We start from the raw sequence: 21,232 nt of genomic DNA, 5'->3' as shown, positions 1-21,232 counted from the left end.
AATTTTTTGAATTTTTAAATTTTAAATTTTAAAAATTAAATTATCCGTTCAAATTCGAAACAACATATAAAACAACAAATCAATGGTTAAGTTTTTGAAAATAAAAAAAAAGTTTTTTTTCCTATTCCTAATTCGAATTCAATTTTTTTTTGTTGATTGGCCGCCGACGATTTCTTCGAAACACCGAACACAACAACGAACAACAGTCTCAAAAAGTCTTTGGTAAAAACAAAAAAAAACAAAAGAAGAGAATCGTTGGTCTGGTTGGTTTTTTCCTGGTCTTTTTTTGTTTGTTTGGATGTTATCGAGTGAAAACAAAAAGGATAAACAAACAATCATATATTGAATTTACGTATTTACGGAAGAAAAAAAATAAAATAAACGTACGTTGGGTTAACCTCGTCAACAACAACAACAACAACAACAACAACAAAAAGTAGAAGAAGAAGAAGAAGTGTTTTCGAATATTCTTGATTTAGTATATTTTTTTTTTTTGGGGAATTTTTGAATGGAATCAGATTATTATAAAAATCTATTCAATAATAATAATAATAATAAACATAATGATAATAATATTGACAACAACAACAACAACAATAATAATGATAATAATGATGATAATACGAAAAGTATTATTACAAATAATTTTTTGGATGGTAAACGTAAAAATATTGAAGATGATGATGATGATGATAATAATGATAATAATAATAACAACAACAACAATAATAACGATGATAAACATTCAACAACCAAAACAACAACAACAACAACAAACCAACGATCGAATAATTTGACAAATAATAATAATAATGATAATAATGATGATGAAATGAAATTAATGATTATGTCCAATATTCATACGGATGATGGTGATGATCATCACCATCAACAAACGAATAATGGTAGTGGTGATGGTGATGATAATGGAATTATTAACGATAATAATAATAATAAAAGGCAAAGAAAAATGATGTGGATGATGGTTGATTCGAATTTACATCATCAACATCAGCAATATCAACAACAAACAGCAGCGCCATCTACATCCTATCCACCGATTCGATTCTATCAACAGCAACAGCCACCGACCAATGTTCATCATTCGTTTGTTGTTGATCATGATCATCAACAACAACAACAACAATATCCATCAACATCATCAGTTCCATATATAATTCATCATCATCATGGTGGTGGTGGTGGTGATAATCATCCATATTATTCATCATCAACATCATCATCATCACCATATAATTATATGGCCATTCCATATAATCATTATCAACTACAACCACCACCCCCACAATCATCATCATCTTATCAACAACATCCTATGCAAACATCTACTTCTAATTATCATTTACAATCATCGAATCAATCAAAACAACAACAACAACAATGGATACAGCATCAGCAACAACCACCTGTAGCAGCAACAGCAAAAGCTTCTTCGGCATTCTGTAATAATAATAATAATAAAGAAAATCAAAAATCAGAATCATCAGAATTAGAATCACAATCATCATCAACAACAACAACAACAATATTGGATGATTCACAGTCGTCTGAATCAACAACACAAAGAAAAGCATATGGAACATTTACATTGACCGGAGAGAAAATACGTCGACCACCAAATTCATTTATGATATTTGCAAAAAATCGTCGTCGTGAAATATTGTATGCAAATCCACGGATGACAAATAAAGAAGTAAGTAAACAACTTGGTTATGAATGGAGACAATTACCGGAAGATCGTCGTACACATTATAAACAATTGGCAATACATTATAGTAATGAACATAAGAATAAATATCCAGGTAAATTTGAATACATTTCCTATGTTTTTCAGATCCAAAAAACTATAATAAATAATAATCATTCAATTTTATTCAAACAAAACACACAGGATATTATTATAGTCCAATTGAAGCACGAAAACGTAAAAAGGAAAAATATCGTTTAAAACGAATGAAATTAATGGTTGATCAACAGCAACATGAACAACATCAACAGCAACAGCAACAACAGCAACAGCAGCAAACATTCGAACTCAAACAAGAACATTCGAATTCATCAACATCATCAACATCAACGGCAACATTAGTCGAAATAGCATCGAGGTCTTCGAACTATACAAATTTACCGAATCACCATCAACAACAACAACAACATAATCAATTTAATAGTTCAACATCATTATCATCATCATCATCTGATAATAAACGAAATAATGATAATTTATATAATATTATTGTACAGGATCAATCAAATAATAAACAACAACATCATTTTCATCAAACATTAAATGATTCTTGTCATCATCATCATCATCATCATCCATCGATACAACAATTAAGATCATCATCATCGATATCACAACAATTACCACCACCACCACCGAATACAATATGGACAAATGTTATCGATGAACATCATCAACAACAACAGCATCATCATATGCAACAACAACATCATCCACCCGGTAATGTTGGTAATAATTATTTTCATCGAAATGATCCACGATTAACTTCCTCAACAACAACAACAACATCAAGAATAAATTTCATTGTTGAACCATCACAACAACAACAACCACAAGGATCTCATCATCAATACAATGTACAGCAAACTAATAATACCTCAAAATCATCATCAGCGTCATATCCGGATGGATAATAATAACGAATAACAAACAAACCAAAACAAACAAACAAGCAGTCTGTGTTAACCCCGAAAACAAACCCAATTATCATTATCATTGGGGGAAAAAAAATATTCAGCAAATTTAACCCCTCACAAAAAAAAATTAACCCAAACACACACACATTTATACATCAAACGCCTAATCAATTTAATAAATTTCAAAAAAAAAAAAAAATTCAATTTTCTTCTTCATTCAACGATGACATCATCACCGATGATTATTCGGATGAATATCCATTTATCATTTATGGATCGATAATCGAGGATGTTATTTGAAAAAATAGGACAATAGTACTTGATGAAAATTACCTGTTTAATGGATTTTTTCACGACACCAAAAAAAAAAAACACATGATGATGATTTATGTTGATTGGTCAGGTGAATTCTGTTTTTTTGTTTTGTTTTGTTTTTAGTTCAAACTTACATTCTGGAATCGAACGTTTCCGTCGATTTACAACAAAGAATTCGATAGACGACGACGACTATATAAACACAACCATCATCATCGAATGTTTGATATTCTTTGTTCTTTCAATATTCGATTCGAATGTTGAATTCTGTGGCTGAATGTATCTTTTTTTCTTCTAACAAATTATCTTCAGAATTTTAAATGAATCGTTTAAAATCGAATCATAATCATGGTGATTATCATCATCATGGATGGTGGTTAAAATCAAATTCAACGATACCGGTTGGTCATTTATTAATACGATCTTGTTCGGATCTTGTACAATCGATTGGTAACGTTAACAATAATATTGGTGGTGGTGGTGATGAAAAAAAATCAACAATCAAATTGGATCGACCATCATCAGCATCATCATCATCATTATCATCAATAATTGATAATAATAGTATTGGTAAAAAATTATTATCACGTAAATTATCATATAAAAATAAACAATCAAATAATAAACATCGTTCATTATCATCATCATTATTGATGAATAATTCAATTGAAACAACTGTAAAACATTATCATACAAAAATGAATAAACGTTTTCAACGTAGTTCAAGTTTTAGTAATTGGTCAGCGAAATTATTACCAATTTTAACAACAACAACAACAATTGATAATCAAAAACAAAACAATAAAACATTTGGATTGAATCGAAATCATCGTTGTATGACATTGGCAACTGGTAAAAAATATCGATCATCATCATCATCGATTTTAACTGTTTCAATATTGATTGCTGTATTTATATTGATTTGGTCAACAAATATGATGACCGATACTGTTTATGCTGTTAATGTTGGTGGTGGTGGTGGTGGTCTTGGTGGTAATGAAAATGAATCAATTGGCCGTAATACTAATCCATTGGATGATGATGATAATAATAATCGTTCATTACAGGAATGGGAAGAAATATTTCATTCAAGATCAGCTGATGATTGGAGAAATTTATGGCATCATGAAAGACATCGTCGTTGTCGTCATGATCTTGTTGCACATATGGAATTTGTTTGTGACAAAGATATTTATAAATTAAATCGTCGTCGAAAAAAACGTTCAAATTCAAATAATGTTAATGGTAATTTGTAATTTTTCTTTTTAAAAAAATTCTGATTTGAAAATCTCTATTTTTTTTAAATTTTATAATTTAGAAATTTATCGAAAATCAAACAAAAAAGATGAAAAAATGGAAAATGATGAACAACAACAAAATCGACAATATCTAACATTCAAACAAGCAAATACATTTGCACAAAAACAGCTCAAACGTTTTTTACGTAAAAATCATTATTATTCAAATAATAATAATGATATGGCTGTAATGGATATTTATAAAAATAATAATATTATCAAAAAATTATCTGGTGATTTAAATAGTGATAATAACAATATCAATATGGATGATTTTGATCATTTAGGTAATGGTTTAATAGCCGTACGACGACGACAACAACAACGACAACGTAATAAACGTGGTATTTCTGATGAATGTTGTCATGGACAAGATGGTTGTTCATGGGAAGAATATGCTGAATATTGTCCAGCTAATGTACGATTACGATCATAAAAAAAAATTGATGGATTTTTATGTGAAAAGGAAATTGAACATTACATTAACATCATCTTGACCACCATCATCATCATCTTGACCATCATCATCATCATTATCGCCATTCAATTCTAATGCACATCCTGTTTTCTATCGCATATAACACACATCATCATCATCATCATCATCATCATCCGAAAAGAAAAGCGCACCTGATTCCAATCATAATTTGACTATGATAAACAAACAAAAACTAAAAAACATTTATTTAACAAATGTTAATTAATTTGAAAACAAACAAACAAAATTAAAATCAACACAACAACAACAAACACAACATTACCTCTGCACTGATAATTAATCAAATAAATAAAAAATGAATTTTAAAGAAAAAACCAAGGAAGAATATTCTTTTGGTATTTTACCGGCATTCAAAAAATTAAGAATATTCTTTGAGTATTTATATAGAGAGCGCCAAATATAGAAGTGGCGGTTTGTTCAGCTAAAAACTTGTTATATAGAATCTTTCGATTCTTTGCGTTCGATTCGCGAATGAGTATTTTTTGTCACATTTTTTTTGTTGTTGTTTTCGTCACAAGATCCAAAAAAAACCAAAAACCAAAAACAAAACAAAACAAGAATCGCAGGTTTTTCACAGGTAAAAAACACTGAAACAACAAAAGGTTACTGATCCAAGTAAAAACAAAAAATTTGTAAAATTTTTTTAAAAAAAATGTGGATCTTATTACAAAATTGTTATCTTTATTCCCGAATATATTATAATAAAATCTGTGATCAGACAAATTATTTGTGGCAAACATATTTATTATTTAAATGTTGTTTATTAGTAATACCGATTTATTCATTTTTATTATTAATCGGTGCATATTGTATTTGGTATAATATTGATGTACAAACATCAATCAAAACTATTTATGAATTATTAATATTATTATTTTCGGCTGCAGCAATATTTATTATTGTTTTATTATTGGCAACATTGAATGGTCAACATCATAATAATCATCCACCAACATTATCATCATCGATCGATAATTATGATCAAGAAATACAAATATCGAATGATTTATCAATGTCATCAACACGAAGACATCATTTAGATGATAATTTCGTTGTTGATGATGATGATGATTTGTCGACAAATGATCGACAGAAAAAAAGACGATCAAATTATTTACGTAATCAACAACAACAACAACGAAGACGATCACAATCATCATCAACAACAATGAATGCCAAATCAATAGCATCGAATCTAATGACAACATTATTCGGTAATTTTAATGATCCAGATTATTGTTATGGTAGTGATTCTGATTCAGAATTAGTTATCGATCCATCAACAATAATTGATTCGGATTTATTAATTGCTGCTGCTACTGCTGCTGCTGCTAATGATAATCCAGAATTATTGATGGAAACATTGAATTCAGCACAAACACAATTATTTACCGAAATCAATCAAACGGCAAATAATTTAGAATATTTTATTGAAAATTTAAGTGATGAACGTAATATCGATATCGATATCGATGATGATGATGATCGAATACTTGGATATCGAATTCGAAACAATGATGATGATGATGATGATGATTATGGACCACAGCAGATAATTGCCAATCCATTGTTAGAATCAACAAAATTAACATCATCATCATCAACGAAATCATCGACAAAATCATTTCCAACATTGATACCACCGATGATGATGACGATGCAGCCACCAAATTATTCCGAAAAATCATTTAACAACACCGCCAACAACAACAACATTAGACCAATACCATTATCACCACCATCATATATGAATATCAATGAAAACAATCAATCATCAAATGTTGTATTACAGATGACCATTCAAAATAATGATGATGATGATCGACCACCAAGTTATGAAGAAGCAATTGGTAGCAATAATAATAATAAATTCCTGTAGATAAATCATCCTGTCCACCGATCACTGGTGTTGTTCATATTGGCAAAACCTAGATGACGCTCGATTAATCAATTAAATCAAATCAATCGATCAATCAAATTTATCATTATCACTTAGTCGGATTCGAATCGGAACTAATTTAACAAACAACAACAGCAAAAAAAACAATCAATCAAATTCGGAAACGAATTCCAATTTGAAAAAACGTCATAATAATTTTTATTTTAAATAACCAAATTTAGTTTTTTTCATTTTACAAAATCAAACAAAAAATTTCTAAATTTCTTGTTTAGTCTTCTCTTTTATCCAGTTGTCGACCGGTGAAAATTATCCATCATTATCATATTTGGAAAGAGAATTTTTGTTTTCATTTCAAGAATTTTGTTGTTTTTTCAAAATCAAGTTTTTTTCCCCAAAACACACCATTCACCAACATAAATGATTGAATCAAATTCAAAAGAATTTTTTTTTTTTTGTAATTCTCAAATTTGGAATGTTTCGTTTGTTTTTATTATCGATTTTGTAAATTATTTATGAAATACAAACAAACACACACACACACACACGAATGATGCACAAACACAAGATAGTTTTTTTTTGAGATAAATAATTTTGTAAATTAAAAACATAAAATCAATTAAATAATAATTATAATTATAATTATGATAATGATAATGATAATGATAATAAATAATTAATTATATTTGTAAAATATCCAATCAAATAAAGAATATATATTAATTATGATTTAAATATGAAATGAATGATAATCAAATTGATGAGTTTTGTTTTTGTTTTTTGTTGAATTTCTGGTTCCATTTCTGGCATTTTGATAATTGCCACAGCCACCACCACCATCGTTATCATCATTATCATTGAATAATGTGTGTGTTTGATTGGTGATAAAAGAGATCAAAGAATTTTTTTTCATTTGTTGTTGTGGTTGATTGAATTAATACTGTTTTCCCGGACCACCTGACTGTTTGCTTTGATATTCACCGTTCATTTTGATCTTGATTTCTATCTTCAATCAATCCATCATTATTATGATCATTGATCAATGTTGTTGATATTTTTGATGATTGTTGTTGTGATGGTGATGGTGATTGTTGTTGTTGAAATTCATGTTCATCTGTTATAATCATTGGATTGCCATCATTATTATTACTATTACCATTTTCCGGAATAATTTCATAACGATCATATGGTTTTAATGATACAATCGGATCCATCGATATTATCGGTATTGGTGTTGATGGTTGATGTCGTTGTTGTTGTTCTAACATTTTTCTACCATCCGGTGTATTAAGCAGAAAATTTTCAATCAATAATTGTGTACGAATGGGTAATTTTCCAGTTCGTTTAAATTCAACATCTTCATTCGATGATAAATGATCAATCAATATACGACCATTATTTTCATTTTTATCTTCTTCGGTTAATTTTCGTCGAAATGCTTCACCAATTGATTCGATTTTCTGTAATGATTCATTATTATTATTATTATTATTATCATTATCATTTGGAATAATGATTGGTGATGACCAAATCGATGTCATCATCATCATCATCGTAATAACAAATGTAACGGTATCCATATTCATGATTGATGATTTTGATAATTCAATTATAATTCGTTGAATCAATAATCAGGTTGGTTGTTGAATGAAATTTGTTTTCTTCGTTGTTGTTGTTGTTGAACAAACGCAAGTTGAATTAATTTGTTTAAAAATTCTCTTTTGGAATATTTTTTCTCACTCAAATAATGATTCGAAATGATCAAAATGTTGATGCTTTTATCTCATTTGATCGTTGGTTGGCTATAGCTATAGCTGGCTGTCCATTAGTCAGTTACAAACTACAGTAACCACCGCCACAGTATTTTTTTTTAAATCTCTTCTTTCACGCACACTAACTAACTAAATCAAAAAAAAAATCCCTGAAAAAAAGCTAAAATGACTGACTGACTGACTCAGTCATTTCAATCAATATTTCTTCAAATGGTATTAAACGTGTGTATTGGCCGTACAAAGTGTTAGGCTCTTTACACAACAGTTTTGCTTTGTTTTGTTTTGAAAAATGTAACAAAACAAAAAAAACGCATCGAAGAGAGTGTCTTTTTTTTTGAATTTGATGACGTACGGCATGATTCGCGCCATAACACACACACCAGCAGACAGACATATCATCATTAAAATATTGGATATTCCAATTTCCTTTTTTTCTTGTTTGTTTGCTGTTTGTCTGATGTTCGTATCGGAGATGAAATTCATATTTTTGTTGTTGTTGTTGTTTTACAAACAAAAAAAATTTCAAAATTCCCGGTTGAAAAATTTGAATTGATTTGAATAAAATCTAGAAATGGGGAGTAGAAACAAACAAAAAAAAATTTGAATTAAAATCAAAAATCAAACAAATAAACAAAAGGAAAAGAAATGTAGGAAGTAAATCAAGAAAAAGAAACTTTCCGGAAATAGAAATTTTTTCGAAAATTTCGTAAACATTACCCAATCATATGAATTTCTCATTGAATGTTTTTCATTCATTCATTCATTCATCTAAATGTGTACTAAAATTGTCCGAAATTTTGTAACCTAAAAATTTTGTTGTTTTTTTTTGTTTGGAAATTTGATCAAGTTCAATGTTGAAACCAAAAAACATCCCACGCACCGTAAGATGAACATTATTTTTGTTGTTTGTTTTTGGAATTTGATCAAAGAAAATGTTAATGAAATTGTAATAAAAAAAAACATCATCAGCCAACAAGCATAAATTCATTATATGGAATTAGTATTGGTACTATGAATAAACCTATCTACCTAAAAATATTCTCAAAAATGAAGCCAGAAAAAGGATTATTCCCACCAAAAAAAAAAAATCGGATTTCCGATTGGTCGAATTAGTTATTATCATTATTATTTCGATTAATGTCAAATCAGTCAGATTGATGCAATAACCAACCAACCAACAACAAAAACCACCATCCAAAAATAAAGATAATCAAGAACAAGAAGAAAACGAATGTTATCAGACATAAAGAAGAAAGGAGATTATATGATTTAATCATATGATGATTATTGGCGCCATTCACTAACTAACTTGATTTGATTAATAAAAAAAAATTTTGATGATTAAAAGAAAATACCATTTCATTCACTTACCCAAAAAAAAACATTCATAATAATGGCGTCTAGACATTGAAATTTTTCTTTTTTCGTCTTCGTTATTTTTTATCGTTTTTCGTCGGTCATTTTTGTTGTTGTTTGTTTGTTGTTGTTGGCTTCTTAATCATCATCATCATTATCGATGCCATAGACCTTGAAGAATATTTTTGGCTGGTTTGGATCCATGATTAATTCGGGTTCGAGTTGAATCCGAATAATCCGATTGATTAAAAAGAAAAACAAACAAAATTTTGGATTCAAACTGGAGAAAACATTCCCAAAACATTCGAATGTTACAAAAAAAAAAACGTTCGATAATGATGATGATTATGACAAAAATGAACCTGTATGGATCGAAATAGGAAAAAAGAACATTATCGAATAAAACCGAGATGGAAGGATGTTTGTATTGAATTTTCTTGTAAAAAAAAGTAAAATTCCCGAATTCTTTTAACCGGTTTTTATTTTTATTTTATTGCTGTTGCTTTTGATGATGATGATGATGATGATGATGATGAAAAATCATTCAAACAGACAAAATTCATTCGAACCAGATGAAAAACCGAAAAAAAAATCAGCAAAAAATTCTATTTCATCATCATCCTTCCCAAAAGAATAATGATCGATGGATCAAATGAATGAATGATGAAACCGCAATCAAATTGGTAAGTTAAATATTTTTCTTGAATCAAAATTTTTCTATTTTTAAAATTTTTCATTTTTTGGTCTAGTCGAATTTCCAACGAATTTCCAGTGTGATAAATATATATTCGATCGAACGATTTCGATTTTGAATTGACTCTTCGATCAATTCATTCATTCATTCATTCATGATGATCATCATCTTTATCATAAGTAAATATCATTTTGATCTGTTGTTTTGCTGTGAAAAAATATCATTTTTCTTTTTGAATTTCGATTCCCAGGCAATTTCATCAAGAATGTAACTTTTTTGTTGTTGATTCAAGAATTTCAATGGAAAAAAAATGTAAGAAATTCTGGTCCTTGATAAAAACAAACCACATAAACAACAACAAAATTAATCAACAATTTTCAATCAATTCAATTCAATTTGTTTCGTTTTTTCTTCAAAAATATTAATATTTTTTGCACTTTTTCTTTCTTTTTTCTTCGTTTCGTTTTCAAGAAAACAAAAACCAGATCATGTTTATTCAAAATGAATTAATTTGATTTTTTTTACGATGAAATCAACATAACCACCAATCGACAAAATGAAATAATCGCCTATTTGTCATCATCATTCAAATTGATTGTCAAACAACAACAACAAGATCAACATCAATTTGAAATCCCAGAATTTTTTGTTTGTTTCTGGATAACCTTCAAATATATATTGGATTATTGATTCATTTGAACAAAAACAAAACAAAACAAAATGTACGCCTTCAAATCGAACAAATTCCATTGAAAAACAGATATTATTCATCTTACATAGAGAATTTCATTTATTTTCTTCCTCTCCCTCTCTCTCTCTTTTGATTTAAATTTTCATGATCAAATCAAATCAATTAATTTCATAACTTCATGAATCGATGTATGAATTGAAAAGGAAAAAAAAATTGTTTAACATTGTCAAATCTCTCTCTTTTTCAACAACATCCGACGGCAAATCCATAAAAAGTGATGATTTTTTTAGTCAAATCCAATCGATATATCGAAAACAAAAAACAATCGATACATATTAATTATTTGGGATGTTTGGGATGTTCGACAAAATCAGACACCGGACAACAAAACAAAAAAAAAAAAAAAAAAATCAACCAAATTTGGAATCATCAATCATAAATCATCGGCATCCGGAAAGTTATTTATCCGGATATCAATGTTTGTAATTATCAAAAATTGTTTGATTGATTTTATTTTAATTTAATTAAATTTTCATTCGATTAAAAAAAAATTTTCAATTGAAATAAATGACAAATGAGCACGAGAAACAAACACAAAAGGAAATAAAATAGAATCCGAATGCAAAAAATTGTTGAAAATTTTCCAAAATTTTGATTGATTACAAGACATTTTTTTTTTTAATTTCTTTTAAAACGTTCCATTCGGTCATCATTTTTTTTCATTAATAAAATTGATGATTTTGATTAGTTGATCGTGGTGTTTTAATTTTATCCAAATTTTTTGTTACAATATCATGTAATGATGCATAATGATTACGTAATTCGACCATTGTTAAACGTAAACAAAGAAATTCTTTTTCATCAATTTCCGCTACATTACGACGAAAATCATCAACATGTGGATATTTTGCAATTTTCGTTATGATACGTGCACGTGAATGAAAATAATGTGACATTTGATCAAAATAAGTTGTAGCTTCAGCTTCTACAGTACGTATTTCGGTTAATGCTTCTTCTTGAATGGAAACACCAAAATTATTACCATCTTCAATACGTGGAATAAGAAATAGTACCCACATTTTCAAAAGATTAGTATCTTCAACCAATTGTCGAATTAATGGTTTAACAATATCGATTAATTCGACAATATGTTTATTACATCGTACTGAACCATAAGGTAATATAAGAACACGTGATCCATCTGTTGGTTTTGGTTGATTTTTTAAATTTTCACTCGTTGTTGATGATGATTTTTGATCATTTTCAATACGATTATCATCTTCAGTCAATACAAGATATTTACGTTTTTTCGATGATGGTCCATTTGTTTGTTGTTGTTGTTGTTGTTGCTGCGATGTAGGTGATGAATCACAATCGGTTGCTGAAGAATTTTCCGAATCATCTACATGATGATGATGATGATGATTACTATCAACAGTAACTGGTGTTGATTGTACTGGTGTTACATATGGATATTCCGGTATCGGTATATTTATTTCATGTTTAATTTTTTCCAAATTTTTTAAACTAAATCTTTGACTCTATTGATGAGAATTTGAAAAAAAAATTAACTAACCGAACTTTTCGGAATTCAAAACACACATACTTCAAGTAATCGATGTAATTCAATTGTTTTACGTGGAAATGTTTTCAATACCAATTCTTCGGCACGTGCTTTAATATCATCTTTGAATTTGTTAATCTTTCGAATCAGAAAACAGTAAAAGAATTATCATTTATCCAAACAGGCAAAAAAAAAAAACAAAAACAAAAACAAACCTCGGTCGTATAATCAGTTTCAATAGATGATGATGAGGATGACGACATGATTTCGAATTAATTTTTCCCTTAGTTTCGTAAAAAACGTGTTTTGTTTTTCTTCTGGATCAAAATTGATAATGAAAAATCGGAATTTAGTTTTGCAATAAGAAAAATCCAATGATTTACACAAACACACAAACACATCGAACCGAACGCACTGCAGTAAGCAAACAATGCTGGCTCAATACGTTGTATTTGAATTGTTCCAAATTGTGCTATCAAATGAGCACGTGTGTTTTTTTTCCGCCGACCATCATTATGGAGTTTTTTTTCGTTTTCAATTTTTTTTTGAAAAGATTAGATAATCTTCTATTTGAAGAAGAAAAAATTCAAAAAAAGGATTGATTTCCGTGGATAAAACAAAACAAAACAAAACAAAAAAATTAATACATTGGGCCCAGCCGGGATTTGAACCCGGGACCTCGCGCATGTTTGTAACTTTTGAAATCATTTTGATTTCCTATCAAAGCTGATTTCGGATAGTTGCCCAAAGCGCAAATCATACCCCTAGACCACTGGGCCGTATTGATAGTAAGGATGATCCAGAATAAATTCTTATTGATGGACGCCATCATTTCGAAAAAACTCGACTAAACAACTTTCATTCATTCATTCATTAAAAGCTTTCAATTTGAATGTCCATTGATGTTAAGCAACAGTACGAAGATGTAATGATGATCAACAACTGGACAATAACTAGTCTGACTGGTAAAATGAGAAAAGAAAAGAAAAGAAATAATAATAAGCAACGTTGGCTAATTTCTCCATGCATGGAGTTTTTCTCAAACGACGATCATCAAGAAGAAGAAGAAGAAGAAATTGTTGAGTAAAGACATGAATGAATGAATGAATGGCGAAAACAACAGCGAAAAACATCAAAATGGCATCGAATAACAACGATGATAATAATAAGAATTTGATTCGAATATCAAACTTAACAATTTGCATATTATTACCATCATTAATCGGTATTATTCTTTTCTATACGATTCGTATAAATCAACTACAATCGGAACAACAAATATCGATTGTTAAGATAATCGATTCTTTGAATCGACAACGACAAAATAATAATAATAATAATGGTGATGATCAACGACAAAAGCCATTGGCATGGATTTATGGTGAAAATGTTTGTATTGGTTGATTGATTGACTGATTGATTTGATTGATTGTTTCTTTTGTTGACTTTTTAGATGCAAGTTGGCTATCTTCATCATGTAATTGATTTATTTCAAAAAATTGGTTTTCGTATTTGGACCAGACGTGAACCACCACCATTCGAACAATATGGTGATTGGCATGTATTATGGGCACATGAATATCCATTTACACCGAGTTATAATCTACCGGTATTGAAATCATTTCAAAAAGTTAATCATTTCCCTGGTTCTGGTTTTATAACCAATAAAGTTAATCTTGCTACCAGTGGCCTGAAACATATACCAAAAGCATTTATATTACCACAAGGAAAAAATGAATTTTTAAATTTTAGTAAAGAACATTCGGAAAAATTATGGGTACAAAAAGATAATAATCATCGTGGTATACGTGTATTATCAATTGATGAATTGGATTTAGAAAAACAAGGTACATTTGTACAAGAATTTATACAAAATCCATTATTAATTGATGGAAAGTAAGTTTCTTTTTGTTTGTTTAACATTTCAAAAATTTCAATTTAAAATCGATTTTTTTCCCTGAAAAAAACAGAAAATTCGACATTGGTCTTTATGTAACAATGACATCATTGAATCCATTACGTTTATATATACATGATAATGAAGCATTATTACGTTTTTGTGCACATCCATATACAACGTTATCCACCACCACCACCACCAGCGATAATGATAATGATAAATTACCGCAATTCAATTCATCCGATATTGATTCATATGTTGTTGGTGATAATTATACACCAATATGGGATATACCATCATTATCACGTTATTATACGGATTTGAATATGAATATGAAATCATCATTAAATTCATATATTCGATTGAAATTGGAAAAAGATCCACAATCAATTTGGTTGGCAATGGAAGAATCAATCAAAACAATATTCTATTTGAAAGAAGAAGAAATTCTGCGTTTAGCAAGCGTCTATACGAATATGAGAAATTTTTTCGAATTAATACGTTTTGATTTTACAATCGATACGGATTTAAATGTTTATCTAATGGAAGCAAATATGTCACCAAATTTAGCATCATCAAAATTCCCAGAGAATCGTTTTATTTATGAACAAGTCATTTATAGTTGTTTATCATTGGTTGGTATTACAAGAATGCCATCAACATATGTAACATGGTCAAATAAACCAGAACAATTGTGGAATATGTTTGTTCATTCAAAAGATTTATCCATTCTACCTGATATATGTTCCAGTGAACAATGTAATCCAAGGAATTCATCCACAGCAATTTGTCAACAAGAATTATGTGATTGTTGTTATCATTGTTTATCCGAAGAAATGATTGTTATTCTGAAAGATGCATATTTGGAAGAAATGTCTAGATATCATAATCGACGTCTGATACCATCAACATCAAATGAATCACCATTACAATGGTTAGGACCAAATACATATCTTCAGGATAAATGGTTTATTGGTAAATGTCTTTTACAAGAAAGATGGTGTAATTGAAATTCGAAGATTTGAAGATTTGAAGAACGGAAGAACATCGATCTCACAAATTGTCGTTGCAAAATATTAAATCTCTTTTTTTTCTCTCGTTAAAAACCAACTAAAATCCCAAACTAAATCATCTGACCAGTTTCATGTGATTTTTTTGTTGAATAAAAAAGTTATTTTTAGCCATATGGTGGATTATCTTCGAGTGTTTGTGCGTGTGTGGGAGGGCGAAAGTATTGAAAATTTTGGGGAAAATCCGGTTTTTTCATTTGAAAATTCCAAAAAATTGATCCAAAAAAAAAGTACTTTGACTTGGTCTTTTTCTCTTGTCCATCTGCTCTCTTTCGTTCGAATTTTGTTTCGTTTCGTTCGAATTCGAATTCGAACGAAACAAAGACCTAGGTTATTGAACTAGGCGGTGGTGGTTATGAAGATGAAAAATGATTCAGGATTATTTGGATCATCAACGTGGTAAAAACAGGCCAATGATGATGATGAATTTCTCTTTCACTGATGAAAATTTACTTTCGTTTTTTTTTGTTTGGTGTTTTTTTTTCTCGGTGAACAACAACAGAAAAGAACACAGAGACAGAGAAAGCAAAGAACAGCCATTGTTTCTTCTTTTCTTCGAAAAAGAAACAAAACTTATCCAGGGCAAGAGTTCATTTAGCAAAATGGTCAACACAAAAAAATCAGTTTTGTTGGCCACCATCATTCAATGATCAGCTGAAAAGATTTTTTTTTTTCGTTGTTGAACCGATTATGGAACGTCTGTGAATTTGCTGGATCATTCCATTCATTTCATTCGATTTTGGATTTTCAGAAAAAACGATCCACCATTTTCAGATCTCAAATCAAGAAGCAAAATTTCCAAAATTCTATTTGAAAAATGTTTCATTTTAAATGTAAGTAATCTTTGATTTCTTTGAAATTTCTAAATTCCGTTTTCGATGTTTAGATTTGCTCATTGTTGTTGTTGTTGTTGTTTACTGTTGTCATCAACAAACATTAGCTGCTTTTCGTTCATCCGGTGCACGATCATCATCATCATCCTCACCACGGGCACGTTCACGTTCCAATCAACGACATCGTGATTCACAAATTTGCCATCTGAAAGAAGTTGATTCTTGTTTGGATAAAATACAAACATTGACTAAAGGACCAAATCCATCATCAATCATAACAACAACCGAAGGTTTGAATAAACTTTGTGGGTAAGTTTTTTTGTTGTCTTTGAAGAAAAAATTGAAAACTTGAAAAATTTCTCAATCTTAATCCAAATCAGAACTGTAGATGATATACTGAAATGCGTGAAAAGTTATTTCAAAAAATGTGGTACACCATTACAACGTGAAATCTATGATCTTACTATTGAACATTTTACACGAACATTGAAAAAATTTTGTAATGATAGTCCTGAACGTGAAGGTAAGTTTCTTGTTTGTTTTTTTTAAAAAAGGAAAGGTTGTTTAAATTTTTCAAATTTTTTTTTTATTCAAAGTTTTCCTTCAAAGTTCACCTTGTATACATGGAAAAGTATTATCAACAACAAAATTTAAATCCACATGTAATTCAGATTATTTAGCTGCATTGGATTTTGCTGCTAATCGTACATTGGTTGATGAACGTATTGATTCTGTTTGTTGTGCACATAATACATGGGAAGATTGTGCACAAACAATGATTATTGAAAAATGTGGTAAAGATTCTAATGATCGTTTTCGATCATTTATGGATAAAACATTTGGTGGTATTGGTTCGATAATGTGTCCACGTGGAATATTTCCGGCAACCGGTAAAATATGTAAACAAGCCATACCAACAAAAGGTACACGTCCAAAGGGAAAAATTTCCGAAAATTTCCTAGGAAAATATCTAAATAGTTATCTAAGTTTTATTATTACAAATGCCTGATAATAATAATCTTTCAAAATAATTTATTTAATTTTTTGTAATAATTTAAATATTGCAATAAGTTATACACAAACAAACAAACAAAGAGAAAATGTCCTAAAGAAATGTATAATGATCAATAAAATTTATCCGGTAATTCATAATCGATAAATGATTGATTTGCTTCATATTCAACAAATGTTGACCAAATTTTTGGTTGAATTAACCAACGTAAATGACCATCCGGTATTGTACCAATATATCGACGTCTTTGACCAATATGTTGTGGATAATCATTGAAATTTATCACTCTGGATGTATCATTTGAACATTTTTGTAAAAATGTTTTCTTCTCGAAATCAATCTGTAGATTTACTTGTAATTTATTTGATTTTTTTATTGTTGATTTTTTTCGATTTCCATCATTGATTTGTGTTTCAACCCATTTGGCCATTGATGGTCCATTAGTAAAACGAATATTTGCATCGTATATATTCCATGCTTGTGCACATGATAATCGTAGTCGATTTAAAATTGAATGTATTGGCGGTAGATGTGTGAAATTAATACAGCTTAACATTGAATTCGAACATGATAATTGTCGACAAAACATTGATAAACATTGATAATCACTATGATGTCAAATATAATTGATAATTAATTGATTTGCTAGTGATTCACACATCAAAAAAATGATACGTACCGATAATGAATTGGATATGTTTGTTGTAATAAACGCCAATAATATTGATGATCAAAATATAATCTTGGTGATTGAATAGCACCGATCATTAATTGTAGACCATGAAAATTTCGAAGTTGACGTAATAAACAAGCCGATTCAATCAGATTGATTAGAAATCGTATTCGATCATTATCATTATTATTATTGATTGATTTTGTACAAAACATATGATCACGAATAACATCAACAACAATATCATCAAATTTCAATAAATCATACAGACAATCGACAACAACAACATTATCATCAACAATAGTATTTTGTTTGGGTAGAATAAGTTTAGTACAAATGTTGAAAAAATTATCCGATAAACGATGACGAAAATATTCTTGATGAAATTTCGTTACATATAATGCAAAATGAACCGCGGATGAATATTGTAATAATGATGATAATTCACGATAAACAATATTACAATATTTTTCTGATCGATTATTCAATGATTTTATTGATGAATATAATTTATTAAACGTTGTATTTGATCGAATGGATTTTGATTTTGTTTCTCGAAATTTTTTCGTTCGATTATTTAATTTTGTCGATGATAATGATAATATTCGATTATTCGATTGTTTTAATCGATTGTATCTTGAACAATCGATTGTATCGATCGAATCATCCGTTTTATAATTAGATCCTGTTTGATTGTTTTGTTTACCAAAATAAAGATCTTCCATCGATGACCATCGTTTTAAAACTTGATGTTTATCTTGTTTGATTGCCGTATGATTCTTGAGTTGTTGACATATCTGTCGAAGATGATAATTTGGATCAATTTGAATCCAATCAATTGGTTTACCCAATGCAACACCAATCGTTTGTGTTTGATTATCAAAACGATGGTAAAGATTTTTTAATGCTGATAATTCCCATATACTTAAACAAGCATCAGCTTCTAGTATTAATTGTTTCCATGTAATAAAGGATTTTCGTCGTTCCAATAAATCAGCTTGAAATACAGGTAAAACTAATGGAAATCGACAAATATCAATACATTCATTACCAAAACGATTTACAAAACGTGAACATAATGATAATGATGATTTACTCATTCCAGAACAAGAATCATTGCCATTATGATTAAATAAACGATTCAAATTCGAATAAAGACATAAATCATTCCAACATGGATATTGTAAACTTTGAATAAATGTTTCATTTGCAAATGATGGTAATGAATCCGATGTTTGAAAATCCGAATCCAATGAATTTAAACTATTCAAACTTGATGGACTATTTTGTTCATATAATGGTGATAATGTCCATGATAATTCAATTTGATCGGAAGATGTTGATGATAATGACGATGACGATGGTGATGTTATCGGTGGTTCCAGAAAATCTGAATCCGAATCCTGATCTTCATCCAGATTAATCGATTCTAAACTTCCAGGTATTCGAAATACTGATTGTTTTCGAATCGATACTATCGATTGTTGTGATGATGATAATTCCAGAAAATCATCTTCTTCTTGTTGACTAATTCTACCATTGCTAATACCAAACGAATTTAATGATAATGATGAAGACGACGACGATGAAAACATTCCACTATCATTATTGGTGGTTAAAGAATTTAGCTGAAATTTTTTCAACATTTTTGTTGTTGCTGGTGGTGGTGCTTGTTGGACATTGTTGTTGCTGTTGATTTGATTCGAAATGTTCCATTTTTCATCATTTATTATTGGATCTAATAACATTGTTGTTGAACAACGTAATTCATCTATATAAAATTAACAAACAAAAACAAAAACAAAGCAAAACGAAACAAAGTAAGTAAACGAAACAATATCAATATTATAATCAATCAATTTTTTTTTTTGTTTTTTGTTTTTATTCGATCAGATTACCACTATTATGAAGATGATGATGATGATGATTTTTATCATCAACATTCGATATGATCATCATACGATTTAAAATTGTTTTGAAATAATTATTCAATGATTGTTGCTGTGGTGGTGGTGGTGATGGTTGTTGTTTCCTGCTCAAACCATGGCCATCATGATGATAAAGTTGATTCATGGACGATAAATGTTGTTGATTTATGGCCATAATTCCTGTCAAATAAATCAAAAAAAAAGATTATTATTTCAGCGAAAAACTAATTATTGTTGAATCCGATTATCATAATAATAGCGAAGAAAATGGATTTTTTTTGTTGGTTTTCAAAGAAAAAATCAAAAATCAAAACTTACATTAATCGTGTGTGGCGGTTGTTGTTGTTGTTATTTGGTGGATGAAAACTGAAAAAATTTCATTCACTGAAACGCTTTTCAAATCATTTGACAAATCAAAATTCAAATGTCACCAATCACATCAACAACACATCGATGATGAATGATTCAATTTCAATGTTTTGGTGTGGAAAAAAAAATTCGAATCACAATTCTTTCGAATGAAAATCAAAATGTCGTTGTTCGTTGTTTGTTAACACTGTCATTCTAAAAAAAAGGATTATTTTTTTCTGATTTTTATATGATGCCTCAGTAGATGATGATGATCAAGAGAGAGAAAGTCACGAGAGAAAAATCGAATAGCCGTTACCACATCATCATCATCATCATTAACCCTGTGAACACTGAGATTATGGAATGCAGGCAGTGTTCGCAGTTGTCGTTGAAGTACAGAAGAAACATTTGAAAAACCCAAAATGCAATCAATGTTTTTTTTTTGTTCTGGTTGATTTGAATTCAAATGTACCCTGAAAATTAGCAAATTCTATGGAAAACAAAAAAAAATCCTAATCAAATTGATTGTGTAAATCCAATTAGTTAATTAGTAGGAAGAATTTTTGCATTATAATGTCAAAGAGAAAAACGAGAAAACAAAAAATTTTTTCAATGGAATCTACAGATGCCATGGTCGATAATGATGATTATGATGATGATCGATAGATTTGGCCATGTTTGATTGACAATGTTA

General features: G+C 29.2%; 7 protein-coding genes, 1 long non-coding RNA gene and 1 other non-coding gene across 10 annotated transcripts; 6 read left to right on the top strand and 3 right to left on the bottom strand.

Annotated features, from left to right (window-relative positions):
* Window positions 1-55: 55 nt before the first annotated feature.
* On the top strand, window positions 56-2,868 carry LOC113794619 (uncharacterized). The gene is made up of 2 exons (XM_075820839.1): window positions 56-1,823; window positions 1,913-2,868. The coding sequence occupies exons 1-2, from the start codon at window positions 509-511 to the stop codon at window positions 2,680-2,682; spliced, it is 2,085 nt and encodes a 694-aa protein (XP_075676954.1). The 5' UTR covers window positions 56-508; the 3' UTR covers window positions 2,683-2,868.
* A 285-nt stretch (window positions 2,869-3,153) lies between these two features.
* Window positions 3,154-5,096, top strand: Ilp7 (Insulin-like peptide 7). The gene is made up of 3 exons (XM_027344770.2): window positions 3,154-3,221; window positions 3,313-4,245; window positions 4,319-5,096. Exons 2-3 carry the CDS (start codon window positions 3,321-3,323, stop codon window positions 4,732-4,734), a joined length of 1,341 nt encoding a protein of 446 aa, XP_027200571.2. The 5' UTR covers window positions 3,154-3,221; window positions 3,313-3,320; the 3' UTR covers window positions 4,735-5,096.
* A 220-nt stretch (window positions 5,097-5,316) lies between these two features.
* LOC142645181 (uncharacterized) lies at window positions 5,317-7,289 on the top strand. The gene has a single exon (XM_075820816.1). It carries the CDS (start codon window positions 5,450-5,452, stop codon window positions 6,674-6,676), a length of 1,227 nt encoding a protein of 408 aa, XP_075676931.1. The 5' UTR covers window positions 5,317-5,449; the 3' UTR covers window positions 6,677-7,289.
* Window positions 7,290-9,218: 1,929 nt separating this feature from the next.
* Window positions 9,219-11,626, top strand: LOC142645182 (uncharacterized). The gene is made up of 4 exons (XR_012846343.1): window positions 9,219-10,505; window positions 10,572-10,695; window positions 10,767-10,828; window positions 10,988-11,626. It is a non-coding gene; the product is annotated as an uncharacterized LOC142645182 (long non-coding RNA).
* On the bottom strand, window positions 11,627-13,219 carry REG (proteasome regulator gamma). The gene is made up of 3 exons (XM_027344772.2): window positions 12,987-13,219; window positions 12,814-12,909; window positions 11,627-12,748 (listed from the first exon to the last, which is right to left on the bottom strand). Exons 1-3 carry the CDS (start codon window positions 13,032-13,034, stop codon window positions 11,930-11,932), a joined length of 963 nt encoding a protein of 320 aa, XP_027200573.1. The 5' UTR covers window positions 13,035-13,219; the 3' UTR covers window positions 11,627-11,929.
* Window positions 13,220-13,397: 178 nt separating this feature from the next.
* LOC113794636 (putative tubulin polyglutamylase ttll-15) lies at window positions 13,398-15,708 on the top strand. Its single transcript, XM_027344763.2, has 3 exons — window positions 13,398-14,160; window positions 14,225-14,667; window positions 14,742-15,708. The coding sequence occupies exons 1-3, from the start codon at window positions 13,879-13,881 to the stop codon at window positions 15,679-15,681; spliced, it is 1,665 nt and encodes a 554-aa protein (XP_027200564.2). The 5' UTR covers window positions 13,398-13,878; the 3' UTR covers window positions 15,682-15,708.
* On the bottom strand, window positions 13,422-13,550 carry TRNAP-UGG (transfer RNA proline (anticodon UGG)). Its single transcript has 2 exons — window positions 13,515-13,550; window positions 13,422-13,457 (listed from the first exon to the last, which is right to left on the bottom strand). It is a non-coding gene; the product is annotated as a tRNA-Pro (tRNA).
* A 511-nt stretch (window positions 15,709-16,219) lies between the features above and the next one.
* On the top strand, window positions 16,220-17,726 carry LOC113794647 (uncharacterized). Its single transcript, XM_027344775.2, has 4 exons — window positions 16,220-16,574; window positions 16,628-16,883; window positions 16,955-17,097; window positions 17,171-17,726. The coding sequence occupies exons 1-4, from the start codon at window positions 16,559-16,561 to the stop codon at window positions 17,581-17,583; spliced, it is 828 nt and encodes a 275-aa protein (XP_027200576.2). The 5' UTR covers window positions 16,220-16,558; the 3' UTR covers window positions 17,584-17,726.
* On the bottom strand, window positions 17,590-20,982 carry LOC113794635 (uncharacterized). Of its 2 annotated transcripts, none has more exons than XM_075821002.1 (4): window positions 20,506-20,982; window positions 20,161-20,367; window positions 18,266-20,030; window positions 17,590-18,194 (listed from the first exon to the last, which is right to left on the bottom strand). In XM_075821002.1, the coding sequence occupies exons 2-4, from the start codon at window positions 20,360-20,362 to the stop codon at window positions 17,699-17,701; spliced, it is 2,463 nt and encodes an 820-aa protein (XP_075677117.1). In that variant the 5' UTR covers window positions 20,363-20,367; window positions 20,506-20,982; the 3' UTR covers window positions 17,590-17,698. The 2 variants fall into 2 exon arrangements, with proteins under 2 accessions (XP_075677117.1, XP_075677116.1); XM_075821001.1 differs by having other exon boundaries at window positions 20,158-20,367; window positions 20,506-20,977.
* Between the last annotated feature and the right edge of the window lie 250 nt (window positions 20,983-21,232).

This window comes from Dermatophagoides pteronyssinus, unplaced genomic scaffold (assembly GCF_027571235.1).
Source record: "Dermatophagoides pteronyssinus isolate colony J.1.1.1.1 unplaced genomic scaffold, Derpt_VIB-CSIC_2022.12 sq0008, whole genome shotgun sequence".
NCBI lineage: Eukaryota > Metazoa > Arthropoda > Arachnida > Sarcoptiformes > Pyroglyphidae > Dermatophagoides > Dermatophagoides pteronyssinus.
This window is presented reverse-complemented; position numbering and strand designations above follow the sequence as displayed.

Coding starts and splice junctions, on each gene's coding strand:
- LOC113794636 (XM_027344763.2), top strand. CDS start 13,879: ATGGCGAAAACAACAGCGAAAAACATCAAAATGGCATCGAATAACAAC. Junction 14,161..14,224: donor CATGGATTTATGGTGAAAAT/GTTTGTATTGGT, acceptor TTGACTTTTTAG/ATGCAAGTTGGCTATCTTCA. Junction 14,668..14,741: donor CCATTATTAATTGATGGAAA/GTAAGTTTCTTT, acceptor TGAAAAAAACAG/AAAATTCGACATTGGTCTTT.
- REG (XM_027344772.2), bottom strand. CDS start 13,034: ATGTCGTCATCCTCATCATCATCTATTGAAACTGATTATACGACCGAG. Junction 12,910..12,986: donor AAACTGATTATACGACCGAG/GTTTGTTTTTGT, acceptor CTGATTCGAAAG/ATTAACAAATTCAAAGATGA. Junction 12,749..12,813: donor AATTACATCGATTACTTGAA/GTATGTGTGTTT, acceptor TCTCATCAATAG/AGTCAAAGATTTAGTTTAAA.
- LOC113794635 (XM_075821001.1), bottom strand. CDS start 20,362: ATGGCCATAAATCAACAACATTTATCGTCCATGAATCAACTTTATCAT. Junction 20,031..20,157: donor TCATCATCTTCATAATAGTG/GTAATCTGATCG, acceptor AATTTTATATAG/ATGAATTACGTTGTTCAACA. Junction 18,195..18,265: donor ACATATCCAATTCATTATCG/GTACGTATCATT, acceptor TTGACATCATAG/TGATTATCAATGTTTATCAA.
- Ilp7 (XM_027344770.2), top strand. CDS start 3,321: ATGAATCGTTTAAAATCGAATCATAATCATGGTGATTATCATCATCAT. Junction 4,246..4,318: donor AAATTCAAATAATGTTAATG/GTAATTTGTAAT, acceptor TTTATAATTTAG/AAATTTATCGAAAATCAAAC.
- LOC113794619 (XM_075820839.1), top strand. CDS start 509: ATGGAATCAGATTATTATAAAAATCTATTCAATAATAATAATAATAAT. Junction 1,824..1,912: donor ACATAAGAATAAATATCCAG/GTAAATTTGAAT, acceptor CAAAACACACAG/GATATTATTATAGTCCAATT.
- LOC113794647 (XM_027344775.2), top strand. Junction 16,884..16,954: donor GGTTTGAATAAACTTTGTGG/GTAAGTTTTTTT, acceptor AATCCAAATCAG/AACTGTAGATGATATACTGA. Junction 17,098..17,170: donor TGATAGTCCTGAACGTGAAG/GTAAGTTTCTTG, acceptor TTTTATTCAAAG/TTTTCCTTCAAAGTTCACCT.
- LOC142645181 (XM_075820816.1), top strand. CDS start 5,450: ATGTGGATCTTATTACAAAATTGTTATCTTTATTCCCGAATATATTAT.